At 43.5% G+C, this 13590-nt stretch overlaps 1 protein-coding gene and 1 pseudogene across 24 annotated transcripts in view; one reads left to right on the top strand and one right to left on the bottom strand.

Moving 5' to 3' along the window:
* Positions 1-13590, top strand: part of AAK1 (AP2 associated kinase 1) — a 173622-nt gene that overhangs the window by 90857 nt on the left and 69175 nt on the right. For all 24 annotated transcript variants that reach the window (XM_045078958.1, XM_045078965.1, XM_045078961.1 and 21 more), the window contains exons 4-5: positions 6764-6872; positions 8361-8503. In XM_045078958.1, coding sequence (XP_044934893.1) covers positions 6764-6872; positions 8361-8503 — 252 coding nt within the window. The remainder of the gene's footprint in view (positions 1-6763; positions 6873-8360; positions 8504-13590) is intronic.
* Positions 3615-3764, bottom strand: LOC123391816 (annotated as a pseudogene).

Genomic DNA, 13590 nt, shown 5'->3' with positions numbered 1-13590 from the left:
AGCAGTCACTCCTCATACTCACCTTGCCACAGTCTTTGGCAAGCATAGTCCACTTTCTGGTATATGTTTGGGACATTTCATATAAATAGAATAATCTAATATATGGGCTGTTATGACTTCTTTCACTTAGCATAATATTTATGGTTTAACCATGCTTAGCACGGATGGGTGCCTTCTTTATCCATGTGATAGCATGTGTGAGTACCTTTTCCCTTTTCACGGCTGCATAATACTCCGTGTGTGTGTGTGTGTGTGTGTGTGTGTATCACATTTTGTTTATCCTAAGGGGCATTTCGGTTGTTTCCGGTTTTTGGCATTATGAATAGTGCTGCGAAGGACATTTGTGTACAAGTTTTTGTGTGAACATGGTGTTTCATTTCCCTTGGGTATATACACAGGATGAAATTGCTGCATCAAGTGGTGACTCTGCTTTTGGAAAAAATGCCAAACTGTTTTCCACAGGATCTTCACTATTTTATATTCTTCCAGCAATGTATGAAGGTTCCAGTCTCCACATCCTTGGCAACATTTTTTATTGTTTCTATTTTTTGATTATAGCCATCCTTGTGGTTTGGAGTGATACTTCATTGTGGTTTTTATTTACATTTTCCAAGTGATTAATGGCATTGGGCATCTTTTCATGTGCTTATCAGCCAGTTTTATATGCTCTTTGGAGAAATGTCCATTCACATTCTTTGCCAATTTTTACATTATGTTGTCTTTTTATTGTTGAATTTAAGGGTTCTTTATATAGCTTGGATACTGGATCTTTATCAGGTGTATGGTTTGTAATTATTTTTTCCCCATTCTTTGCATTGTCTTTCATTTTCTTATTAGTGTCTTTTGAAGTGCTAAATTTTTAAATTTTGATGAAGTGTAGTTTATCTGTTTTTTTCCCTTCGATTGCTTGTGCTTCAGGTGGTATATCTAAGATCTAAGAACTATTACCTAATCGAACACCGTGAAGATTTGTGTGCATATTTTCTTTGGGGAGTTTTTAGATCTTTGATCCAGTTTGAATTAACTTTTGTGAATGGTATGAGGTAGGGATCTAATTTATTCTTTTGCATGTAGATAATCTAGTTGTCCTGAAAGGTCCCCCAATAATGAGTCCATGATGAAAGGAATGAGACTGTTACAAAGCAAAGGTCAAACAAAGCTTTATTTTGCGCCTAGCGTCGAGAATCAAACCGACCTTTCAGGGCCATCTCTTGCAAAGAGGCGACTCCTCTCTGCCTTACAGACTAGCTTTTAAGGGCAAAGGCCATGTGGTTGGGCCTGGCCATGCACAGGTGGCCAATGAGATTGTAACACACAGAGAAAGCTGCACAATCATGCTAGGTCACACATAAGTGACCAATTGAATTACAGTTTACCCTATAGTAGATATTTGAACTAGCCTATCACCTTGGTCAGAATTGGCGCCCAAAAGATGCCCAAAGGGCAGGGCCCATACTCCTTGGTAGCTAGGGAGACAGTATGCGCCCCCACTGATTGGATACCTCCAACTGGCCTGACCTACCCTTGTATTTGGGCTTTGTTACCTGGGTCTGGTTTCCAGGACTTGTTTTTAAGTAAGTTCCCTGGGGGTGGGGGAGCAGGGTCAGTTTAAGTTTTACTGTATAAACAAAATCACTGTTCAGCCAGATGGAATCACTCTGGCTAACTAGGCCCTTACAGTCCCAGCATCATTTTTTTAAAAGACTTACTTTTCCCTCATTGTATTTTTTTGGGGCACCATTTTCAAAAATCAGTTGGCTGTAAGCATATGGGTGCTATTCAGAGCATGTTGTGCCAGAATGTAAATCAAGGAACTGTATTCCTCATAGGTAAAATATCACTAGGAAAAGAAATAAGTTTGCTTTGTTACTAAATTGATTGATGTCCTGGAGCAAGCTTCTTCTCTTCTTCTGCACTGGTAACAATTTACTAAGCAGCACACATCTGTGGGCCACATTTTGAGTGGCACAGTTCTAGGTCTTTGCTACTTTAAGTGCCACTGAGGAGCAGGATTTGGGGCCCTTTCCTAGAGCTACTGGCTTGGAATCTGCTTTTAAACAAGATCTCCTGGTGATTCATATGCCTGTTAAAGTTTGAGCAGCACTGTTCTAAATCAGATTTTAGATGACTTTAAAGATCTAGTCACTAACTAACTCACTAAGTATTCACTTACTCACTAACTAGGATTAACTAGTGAGTAAGACTCAGGAACGGGAGAGTCAGTGTGAGTGTGGGCACGAGAATCGTATTTGGGACTTCTTATGTAAGCAGAAGCCCAAATACCTTGGCCTTCATAGAATAACAGGACTAGCCTAGATCTCAAAGTATTTCTTTTTTGGGGCGCCTGGATGGCTCAGTGGGTTAAAGCCTCTACCTTCAGCTCAGGTCATGATCGCAGGTCCTGGGATCAAGCCCCGCATCAGGCTCCCTGCTTAGTAGGGAGCCTGCTTCCTCCTCACTCTCTGCCTGCCTCTCTGCCTACCTGTGATCTCTGTCTGTCAAATAAATAAATAAAAAAATAAAATCTTAAAAAAAAAAAAAAAGAAGTGTTTCTTTTTATTACTGTACTGGACTTGATGTTTTCCTGGGCCTGTGAATAACTCCTTGAAGAGAGTTTTAAAGGAAATTTAGAGTGATTGAGGGGAAAAGGAGCAAAGAAAAGTAAGGCAGTAGACTTTTACAAAGCATCCAGTAGGAGAGGGATGCCTGGGTGGCTCAGTGGATTAGGCCTCTGCCTTCAGCTCAGATCAAGATCTCAGGGTCCTGGGATTGAGCCCTGCATTGGCCTCTCTGCTCAGCAGGCAGCCTGCTCCCCCCCACCCCAGCCTCTCTGCCCACTTGTAATTTCTCTCTCTATCAAATAAATAAATAAAATCTTTAAAAAAACAAAACAAAACAAAACCTAACTTTTAAAAAAAAAAGCATCCAGTAGGAGAAATAAACAAATTTCAGGCCTTAGAACTGGATTCCTTCACCTTTAAGTTAAAAAGAAGCTGAAATTTGCTTAAAAAGCTCTGTGGAACCATGGTGTGATCCCAGAAGTAGGAACAGTGCTGAGTCATAAAAAGCAGAAAATGTTGAATATTTTTTTTTTTAAAGATTTTATTTATTTATTTGACAGACAGAGATCACAAGTAGGCAGAGAGGCAGGCAGAGAGAGAGGAGGAAGCAGGCTCCCTGCTGAGCAGAGAGCCCGATGCGGGACTTGATCCCAGGACTCTGAGATCATGACCTGAGCCGAAGGCAGCGGCTTAACCCACTGAGCCACCCAGGCGCCCCGAAAATGTTGAATATTTGATTGGAGGGTCAAAGCAGGTAAATTATCTTTTTGGGAACTTAATCTTTGCAAATACAAGCTCTGTCAGTACTGGGAATTTGCAGATATCATGCTGACATTCCAAGGAAGGGTGAACTGAGCAAATAAATAGGGAAATTAGTTATATACCATACTCATTTTTACTGTCTGGAGGTGAGCCGCATGTTACTGATATGCTCTTTAGAATGCTATCTTCTTTGTTTTCCTGAGCTTAATATGAAGGTTTTTATAGATGTACTTACTTGGGGATTGAATCCTCCTGCTATAGGAATTTTGAGCATAAGGATAGAATACTGTTTTGTGCTACAAGCATCATTAATTAGGGCCCCAGATAAACTTGAGATTTGTGATAAACTATAAGATCTGAGTTGAAGGCATGATTTTCAATTAGCAATAATCGTACCTCGGATAAACCTCATTGACGACAATGCTGCCACTGCGCAAAGCTAAAGGCATGAATTTCAAATGGCAGCTTTCGCATGGATTTATGAAGAAAGTTTTTTAGCATCTCAAACAGTTAAATGTATTAATAAGGCCACTACAAATCATTTAAAATATCTACTTAATAAAGCAGGTCTTCTAATAGCGTGTTTATGTCAGTACTTTATTAGTCCTCTGTAATGGTGATCTAAATATAAAGTTTAAAAGGACAATACACACTCCTTAGACTTACCACTCTTTAAATCATGTAATATAAACTGATCTGATCAATAATTTAACTGAACTTTTCCCACTCCCCTTAAAATCACGCTTTGACTTACACTCAAAAATATTGATTTTTATCTCCGTGTACCCCAAATAAGAGTTGTAGCCAAGGGCATCAAGGCATCCTCCTTATATCCTGCCTTTTCCTGAGGAATTGAGCTCCAAAACTGTATGGGTGCTGTCCCATACCTCTGTGTCCATTTCTGTTCTCCAAGTCTGGAACTGGGCTTTTAACCAAAGCCAGGGAATACTTGGGCCTCCTCTGGCCTATTGGTGCTACGAACGGGGCAGGGCACCCTCCATGTGAGTCAGTTTCCCTTTGCAGTAGGTTTTCCTCTTGGTCTTCTCTGCATTTCACAGCCATTCAAATCGATCTTCTCTATCAGTTGCAGACTAGTGAGATGTTACTCTAAAATCTGAGATATTGCTGCGTTATCAGGTCGTTAAAAGTGAGTGCCATGGGCTCCCTCCGAAGAGGAGATCTTTTCTGCTTGGTTGTCTCTCAGGAACTCTGCAGAAGACAAAATGAACGGGAATTTGGACTTGAACTGATCAGCAAACGGGTTGGCAACTGTTCTAGGATGCCATCTGCAGATGTTCATTATCCAGTTTGGGTCTTCTAATAGCTCTTGACCTCCTCTTGGCTCTACCAAATGCTTTTTTTTTTTTCCTTCCTCAGTCTTTATTATTCCTCTTGGGGTGAGGCAAATCAGAGGTGACATTGCAGATTCTTTTTCAAACAGTTAAATGTAGACAAATTACTAATGTGGAAACATTAGTCTTTCATTCCTCCTGTGAACATTTGGAGAACATGATCTTCTGCTCTATTTTGGCTTCAGAACTCCTCTCCAGTTCTTCCTCCTTCCTTGACTGTGTAAATGAAATAAAGTTTTTGAAGAGTTGATGATGAGAGTAAAAAGCAGGAGGAAGAATGGGGCTCTACGACATGAACCCTGAAATCACGTTCTGTTGTGCAGAACTTGAGAGACGGCTTTTTCTGCCTCATCATCTCCTTTGTCTGTTATCCAAAGTGGTTGCTCTAAGCCTTTTATTTCTCTCATCAAGCTGCTTTCTCATTCCCTTATACTGCAAACATGGTCTTGCTCTCTACCAAAAACAGAACAATAGAACTGAACTCACTGAAGTTCCCCCTCTCCAGCTGTAAACGAATATGCATATCTAATTTCGTTTCCTTCCTGCTCCTCTTTCTAAGACCAGTCCCTTTAATGGTGCCCTCAGTCCCCACCCCCTCTTCCTGCAGGACTAGGTTCCATCAGTTATCCTTTGTCCTCTCCTCTGTGCTGAAGGTTTCTGCTCCTGGCTCCTTACACTCTCCCATGCTCAGTTCTCTCTCATCCCGAGGATTCCTTCTGGCAATGCTGTTCCTCTCTGGAGCACAAAATGTTCCAGAAGACTCCTCTATACTCGCCAGCTCTTAACGTGCTCAACTCTTTGCAAGTCCATTTCTCCCTCCCCCCATCCCATCCCTTCTCTGAAACTGTTCTTGTATGGGGCTCCAGTGACTCCCCACTGTCAGTGCCAGCCGTCCCATTTCTATTTTTGTCTACCTTTCTGAAGCAGCAGTCGTTCTCACTCCCTCACTCAGAGGAAAGTTCTAATGACTTTTAACTTTGATGCTCAGGGTTCAGGTATATTCATTTGATACCATGAGACTTCTTGTTTTGGTATATAATTTTAGATTAAAAGAGACTTTATATGTCACTCTAAGCAGCCAGATCTCCAGTTTGTGCAGTGGTAGTTACTGTTTTTATGGCCTGAACCGTCATGTTTGTCTGGTGACTCAACCACTTACATTTCCACTATCTTCCCCCTTTTTTAATTCAAACAATTTATTAAAACTCGTTTTTTTTTAATCTTTAATTTGTACAAAATCCTTCTACCCAGCTTGCTCACTTTTTCTTTCCCCGACTTACTTCTTAATGACATTGGATTTTAAACATCATCGTTACAAAGATTTGCCTCTAGGGATGCTAAAATAAGGATAGCAAGGTGTGAGGCAGCCTCTGGTGCCTGAATGGGTCCTGACACACAGGAGGTGCTCCATCAACATTTGCTGGCTCAGTGAATTCCGTAAGCAGCCCCGAGAGAGCATATGCAGTTCCAACCAGAGAGCTAGAAACAGGACCCATCTTATATTCCATCTGGTTGACTTGAAAGGCTTAATTATGAGCAAAATGTTTAGGTTGGGATGCCACCATCGACCATTCAGAACGTTGTAAAGCGGTTATTCTTTTCATACATTTCCTAAAGGGAGAAAAACAGTACAAACAATTTAAAAGTCATGTTGCATCCACTTGTGTACCTACAGCCAGGGAAAAAAACCCCACCAGTTTCTTTTTTCTGAATTAAAAATTCACATGTTTAAATAATTCATACTGTCTGACTCGTACTCTCTGCAGAACTTTTGGAGATGGGTGTCTTTGCTCCCGACTTACAGGGAGCACTGAGAGAACAAGCACGTAGGCACCCTGTGTGCATATGCTTCCAGAATCTCGTTCAGGAGCGTTTTGCACTTTAGTAGGACTATAGAACTGTTGACTGAAGAGCTGGCCATGAATCTCAGAGACCACTGGAAACCTGCTCTTGACCCTCCTCTGCAGTCTTACCTTTGCGGTTAAGGTTATCTGTATTTAAATTATCTTTGCTAAGGGAACCGACGCGGTCCTTCTGTCCCTACTGGTGTCTGTATCTAATACTATATTTCTCAACTCTTCTTTCTAGAGAGACCTGTCAGGGCACAAGAACATTGTCGGTTACATTGACTCCAGTATCAACAACGTGAGCAGTGGGGATGTGTGGGAAGTGCTCATTCTGATGGACTTCTGTAGGGGTAAGTGTATAACCCAGACCTTGAGCTCCCATTGTCTGGCACTTTGATTGTCAAGGGCACGGGGCTCATTTCAGTGAATGTGCTCTGTGCCCTAATGTCTGTTGTTGTGGTTTTAAAGATGTGCAGACTGTGAGACTGAAAGATACAGAGCCTGCTGTCACCTCTTGGTTATTTTATGGCAAACGATTTGAAGTGGTTGATAATACAAAACTCCTCTGTTGTTAGCTTTAGGCAGGTTTGGTGCTTGTATGTGAAAGAGAATGTATGAGGGTGAGGAGGAATGTGTTATCTGTGATGCTTTAAAACAAGCAATGAAGGCACAGAATAAAGTCCCAACTCCAGATGGACCGAAGAAAGGATTCAGCCTTCCCACTCCCTCTCTCATGTGTTCTCTTCCCCACCCACACCTCCGTCCTTGTGTTATGGGGGAAAATAATTCTTTTCGTCTAATGGAAATGACCTTTCCTCTCCTTGCTTGCAAGCTGTAATTGCCAGTAAGGCTATACTCAAATGACGCCGCTGTGAACAGTGGAGTTAAGTAGTTGAAAGCTTGGAGTTTCAAGCAGCCTTTATCTTGGGACATACAGACTGTAGCATGACTTGATTCAGAGTTGACTGCCTTTCATACAACCAGTTTGGAGGTCTGGCTCTTTTGGCTTGAGCAACTGCCACTTACAAGCTTGGGTCACTGCCTCACTGTTTGGTGCCCTGTTTTATAATCATCCATACTTCCACTGAATTTTCCTTGCCTTTAAAGATGCTGTCCATAAATCAAATATGTGGTTAATCCCCAAAATGTAATGTTAACTGATAATTTCCGCCAATTCTCTAATAACCCTAAGCCAATTTTATAAGATACTACCAAATTTGAACTTGGCAGTTTGTTTCCTCTTGTCCATTCCTTTTTGGATGGTAAAATGTTTCGAGACAAGGCAGTGGGAGCATCTAGGGATCTGAATAATTTTGTAAGTGAGGTCATCAGTCTTCTGGTCCTGGAGATGAAATATTGGTGGAGTATATCTGCATTTTCGGCAGCAAGTTGTGAGTGAGACTAGAGAGACCAAGCCATTCCTAAACTGCAGACCAGAAAGCTGTCTTCTTCCTGCTTCTGGGGTCTCTTATGTAGTCTGATTCTTATTAAAGAATACAGCAGGTTGAACCTGTGGCCTCATCCCATACAAACAGGGACAGCGTTATCAAGTGGCTAGAGCAGGACCAGACCATCGTTCTACTGATCTTCAAGATGTCACGAAGGTAGCTCACATCTGGAGTACTTTATAAAATAAATGGGTTTTGCTGCATCAGAGGAGGCCCTGGATTGTAAGAAGATGAGTCTGGGTCTGGGAATCAAGACACTTGGGTTGCAGTCATGGCTCAGCCAGTGACCTTTGTCCAGGTCGTTCTTCTGTGGACAGCCTTTTCATTGTCTTGGATGAGTGGTGAGTCAGAATGTTGCTAACCTCCTGCTTGCTCTGTGCCCCCTCGCAGGAGGCCAGGTGGTCAACCTGATGAACCAGCGCCTACAAACAGGTTTTACAGAGAATGAAGTGCTCCAGATATTTTGTGACACCTGCGAAGCCGTTGCCCGCCTGCATCAGTGCAAGACTCCTATCATCCACCGTGACCTGAAGGTAACCCACTGTTTGCTTAAGTCCTTCCCACAGGCTATTTCCCATAGGCCCGGGGAACAGAGAGACACTTGGGGGATGTGACAGAACATGCGTGGTAACCTCCTATTTCTTCCATTTTGCTTGGTAAGAGAAGACACAAAGAAAAAAAAGAAAGTAGAGTACAGGTATGACTTTTATTACCCAGGTAGCCTTTAGAGATCCTTTATAGTCATCAACTGACTAAATACATGTTTTTGTTTTTCCTGATGGAGTCCCAAATTTACGGTCAGGGGCATGGAAAATGATAGACTAATTTCAATAGTGTGCAAACAGTGATGCTTGGTTTTTTGTTTTTGTTTTAAAGATTATTTATTTATTTATTTATCAGAGAGAGAGAGTGAGTACAGGCAGACAGAGTGGCAGGTAGAGGCAGAGGGAGTAGCAGGCTCCTTGCTGAGCAAGGAGCCCGATGTAGGACTCGATCCCAGGACGCTGGGATCATGACCTGAGCTGAAGGCAGCTGCTTAACCAACTGAGCCACCCAGGCATCCCGATGCTTGGTTTTTAACGTCTGTTTCATATTTTGCAAAATCCAGTAAGTGATTATTTTAAAAATTTGTTCTGCTAATTACTACCTCCTTGTACTGGGCTTTTCTGATTATATAGTCACTTGACAATGTTTGTCGAATGGACTTGGCACTGACAGGGATTCACCAGTGTATATGGCACACCAACTGTGTGCTGTGTATACTACCAGACACTTCACACACACACACACACACACGCACGCACGCACGCACGCTGTTGGAGGAAGATGTTCTTCTTTACGTTTACAGTTAGGGCAACTCAGGAGTAGATCAGTTACGTGACTTGACTGAGGTCATATAACTAGAAAGGAGCAGGTTCCGAAAGTGAATCCTGTTCTTCTGATTCTAAATTATAGTTTCTTTTCATTATACCTGTGTTTTGAGAAACCTGCTTCATGGCTCGTAACTAGGATCAGCATCCCCTGGTGTGCTTGTTAAATGCAGGCTACCGGACTCCACATGGAACCCGTTGGGCCATGACTTGTGTGGCGGTGTCAGGGAAGCCCGGGAATGCAGAACTTAACAATCACCCCACGTGGCTTTTGTATATTCTCAAGTCTGAGGATCATAGCAGCCTACTAGCATTTCTGTGTCAAGGTTTTTAGTTTTGTTTTTTGTTTTTCTGTTTTTTAAAAAATTCAGATATAATTCATAACCATAAAATTCACCCTTTTAAAGTATACAATTTAGTGGCTTTTACTCTGTTTACAGAGCTGTACAACCATCACCATCATATAATTCTAAAACATTTTGTCTCCCCAAAGGAAACCCTGCATCCATCAGCAATCACTCTTCATTCCCACCTCTCACCCCCATCCCTGGGCAACCGCTAATTTGCTTTCTGTTGCCCGGTCTGCGCATGTCACATAAATGGCTCATACAGTAAGTGGCCTCTTGGATCTGACTTCTTTCACCTAACCATGGTGTCAGAGTTCATCTGTGTTGCAATATGTAACGGTACCTCGTTCGTTTTCATGGCATGATCGTCATAGTGTGGCGAGACCATGTCTTGTTCATCTAGTCCTCAGTGGATGGACATTTGAATTGTTTCTACTTCAGGTGTATGAACATCTGTTGCGAGTTTTAAGTGGGTGTATGTTTTCAGTTCTCTTGTGTGTGCATCTAGGGGTGTAATTGTTGGGTCATGTAGTAACCGCAGTTAACTTTCAGAGGAACGGCCAAACTGTTTTCCAGAGCGGCTGTGCTATTTCACATCCCAGCAGCAATACATGAGGGTTCCAGTTTCTCCACATCCTCACCAGCTCTTCTTGTCATTTTTATTTCAGCCAGCCCAGTCGGTGTAAAGTGGTACATGCATGTTGGCATTTCTGTACTAAAGCAATTAGCTGATGAGAAGGTAGTACATACCTTCAGAAGCCTTAGCTAGCCTTCTCCAGTGACCTTCTGCAGTCAGCCCTTTTTCCGAGTAGAAAAGGAGAATACGTTTCAGTAATTATTACGAGCCTAGCGTGGTACAAGTACATAATTCTGTGGAGGTGTTACAGGTAGAATATGGTTCCTACCCCCAAGATATTTGAAGTGTTGGTGAGAGGATATAAATGAAATGTTTAGATTTGAAACAGAGACAGGTGACGTACAAAGGTTCTAGAACAAAGTGTGGAACAGTGGAGAATCGAGCTGCTTACTGTATGGTCAGAGAGTGGGACATCACAGACTGGTGGGATATGCATGGTCGTGGAGAGGATGAAGGACATTTTAGGCAGAGAGCAGAGCTCGCGGGCTTCCTAGAGAAGGGGACAAGGAGGCTTAAGAGCGTGAGTGTCCATCTCCAGGAACACCCCTGGCACAGTAGGCTGATGGGGCATGGAGGTAAGGGCAAGAGGAGGAGGCAGACGCGACCACTGAGCATCCTTGTAGAGAGTGCTGTTCCCATGTTCTTAAACAAAATCTTTTATTTGAACTGGATTAAATGAGGCCTCATTGGTGAGTCATTGCATACCTGTTGATAATACCTCCCTAATTTACATACTCCCAGCATGGCAGTGCCCTGTGGTGCTCACAGTGCTGCTGCGAGGTAGTGACGGGAGCCAAAGCACGGAGCTCAAGGTCTAGCCCGGGGAAATGGGGTAGGACAGTGCTTGGGCTCAGGCAGCGGGAGTCCCAGACTCTTTCTTCACTGCACCGAACAGTCTGTGAGATACGTTAGGAGAAGCATGTGGCTGCTGTGTTCTCTTCCCCCGCTTGCCCCCGGCCCTATGCCCCTCAGCCCTCCTCGGTGCTCCTGAGAGTCGGCTAATTCTGCTAATTACTCTCTCCTTGTACCGGGCCTTTCCAATTATATAGTACATATACACAGCATATACTGTGCTGACGACACAGTATTGGACTCTGTAGTTGTGCCTGAATCCGTAGTGGGGACCACCAGGTGGGCACCCGTAGCTCCGGAGACTTGCCATTTCTCCTCTACCTTGGAAATAGTTGAATGTAAATAGGGGCCCACTGGGAGGAGGCCCCGGCTGTAATTGTTCCAGAAGAGTCCCGCCTGCTGTCGATTTTGGTCATTGACTCCTGGTTGTTTTGATGGAAGCTTTCCCAAATTCCATATATCCTCCACTCCATGCCATTTAGCTGCTTTCATTAGCAAGTGAGATTTTGTTGATTTCTGCTAAAATGTGCCTGGTGGGCAATCCCATTTGCCGACCACACTGCCAGACTCCTGAGGCGCAACTGTAGAGTCCCTGTGTACCTCCTTGTTTGCCATCCTATAGTCTGGGACACTTGGAGCTCCACGTCTAGCCGCTACAGTGCCAGTAGTAGCCAGAGCCAAGAAGTTCTTTATTCCCCTGTTGGCCAGAGAGAGAGTGCCAGTTACTGGTCTTAAGGTGCCTCTCTGAGCAGGATTTACGTCTGGTGAGGTGGCCTCAACTTGAATACAAGTCGGTAGGACATGAAAAAGAGCACAGGCCAGGCCAGTTGTGGATCCGCTTGTTGGGTTGCCCTGCGTGGGGATTCATTGTTCCCATCCAGAATTGAGGCAAGCCCCCTCTTACCCTGCCCACCACACGTGCGGTCTCTCCTTCAATGTCTGTGTAGGAAGTAAGTTGAAAGTGGTCCCTGTCCTTAAGCAGCTCACATTCTAAAAATAGCATGATAGAAGCTCTGTTCTTCATTGGAGGTCTTTCCTCAAATACATTATTTTAACATTTTCATCACTTCCCTGTTTTGTTTTGTTTTAATTTTTCCCTCTCTGAGGAAATAAAAAGATCACTGCAGATCATGGGTTCATAGAGCTGGGAAGGTTACCTAAGCAAGCCTTCTCCTGTTACCAGTGAGGAAGCCTCTGCCCAGAAACGCTGTCACCTGCATAGCTAATTCTGTGATCAAACCAGAGCAAAGGCCACGGGTCTTTTACTCCCATCTTGGTTTTTATTTGGTTGGTTTTGCTCTGTTATACTGTGCTGTTTGTCTAGGCACTTAAGAAAGGGGAAGAAAGGGCTAAGAGTTAATAAGTGCATTCAGACTGAAAAAATCATGAATGTCTCCTCTTTTGTCAGAAAAGAAATTTTGATTTCACGAAGTACAGTAGGATGAAGATTCTTATCCCATTTTTAGAATCATAAGTTTGAAACCCTACCTTTATCAAATTCTCCAGAATTTCTAGTGGTAATAAATTCTGTGACCAAAATGTCTGAATGCCTTATCTGCTTGGAATAATGTCAAAATGAAGGGTCAGTAGGAGGGGCCTTCCAGACCTTTTAGCTAAAGCTGTGAGCAGAGTTTGGGAGTGACGACTTCAATAACCCTATTAAGCCAATAGGTTGGGAAGTAAGGTCAGTACTATTAAACTTGCAAAGAGCTAGAAGACCTTAGGATTGTAACCAGTGTCAGGTGAACATCTCAAGGGACTTGGCCAAAAACAAAGTCACTCTGCAAATTCTCTGGAGCTTCCAGAAGATGACATATGAAGGGCCAGTTGGTTTTCTACCTTCCAGGTCTCACTGAATCCCTCTGGGCCCTACTCTAGCCCTGGCCTTAGTTACTTCCCCCTGGACGATGGCACCTGCTCTCACTTTCCCCCTTCTTCCCTGTCACTGGCTAACCTTTCTCAAACATCTCTTTTCATCTGCTGCTGTGGCTCCCAAAGGGGCCTTCCCTAGTCTGCCGTTTGTCAGCTGCTCTGGTGTTCTCTCCTGCTCCCTCCAAGATTGCCCATCTGAGCTGCCCACATTCCGTACCTGCATAATGCCCATCAGTGCAGTGGGGAGGGTGAGCTTCAGCGGTCAGGCAGCCCGAGCCCACGTCCTGCCCTACCAGCCTTGTGACGCAAGGCATGTTAGGTAACTACTGGACTCGGTTTTCTCATCTGTTAACTGGGGACAATAAGGCTATGTAAGAGTCTCATGAAATTGTGTAGGTGAAAGTGCAGGGCGCATCACGTGGCTCATAGGGAGTGTTGTTAGTTGTGTTGTTACTGTCGTCATTCTTGTCTCTGTGCCTTTGCTTCTCTTACGACTTTCAGCTACTGGAGTACTTCACTAACCCAAGGCCCGGCTTTATCTC

This window comes from Mustela putorius, unplaced genomic scaffold (genome assembly GCF_011764305.1).
Source record: "Mustela putorius furo isolate JIRA1106 unplaced genomic scaffold, ASM1176430v1.1 tig00000281_pilon_pilon_pilon, whole genome shotgun sequence".
Lineage (NCBI taxonomy): Eukaryota > Metazoa > Chordata > Mammalia > Carnivora > Mustelidae > Mustela > Mustela putorius.
This window is presented reverse-complemented; position numbering and strand designations above follow the sequence as displayed.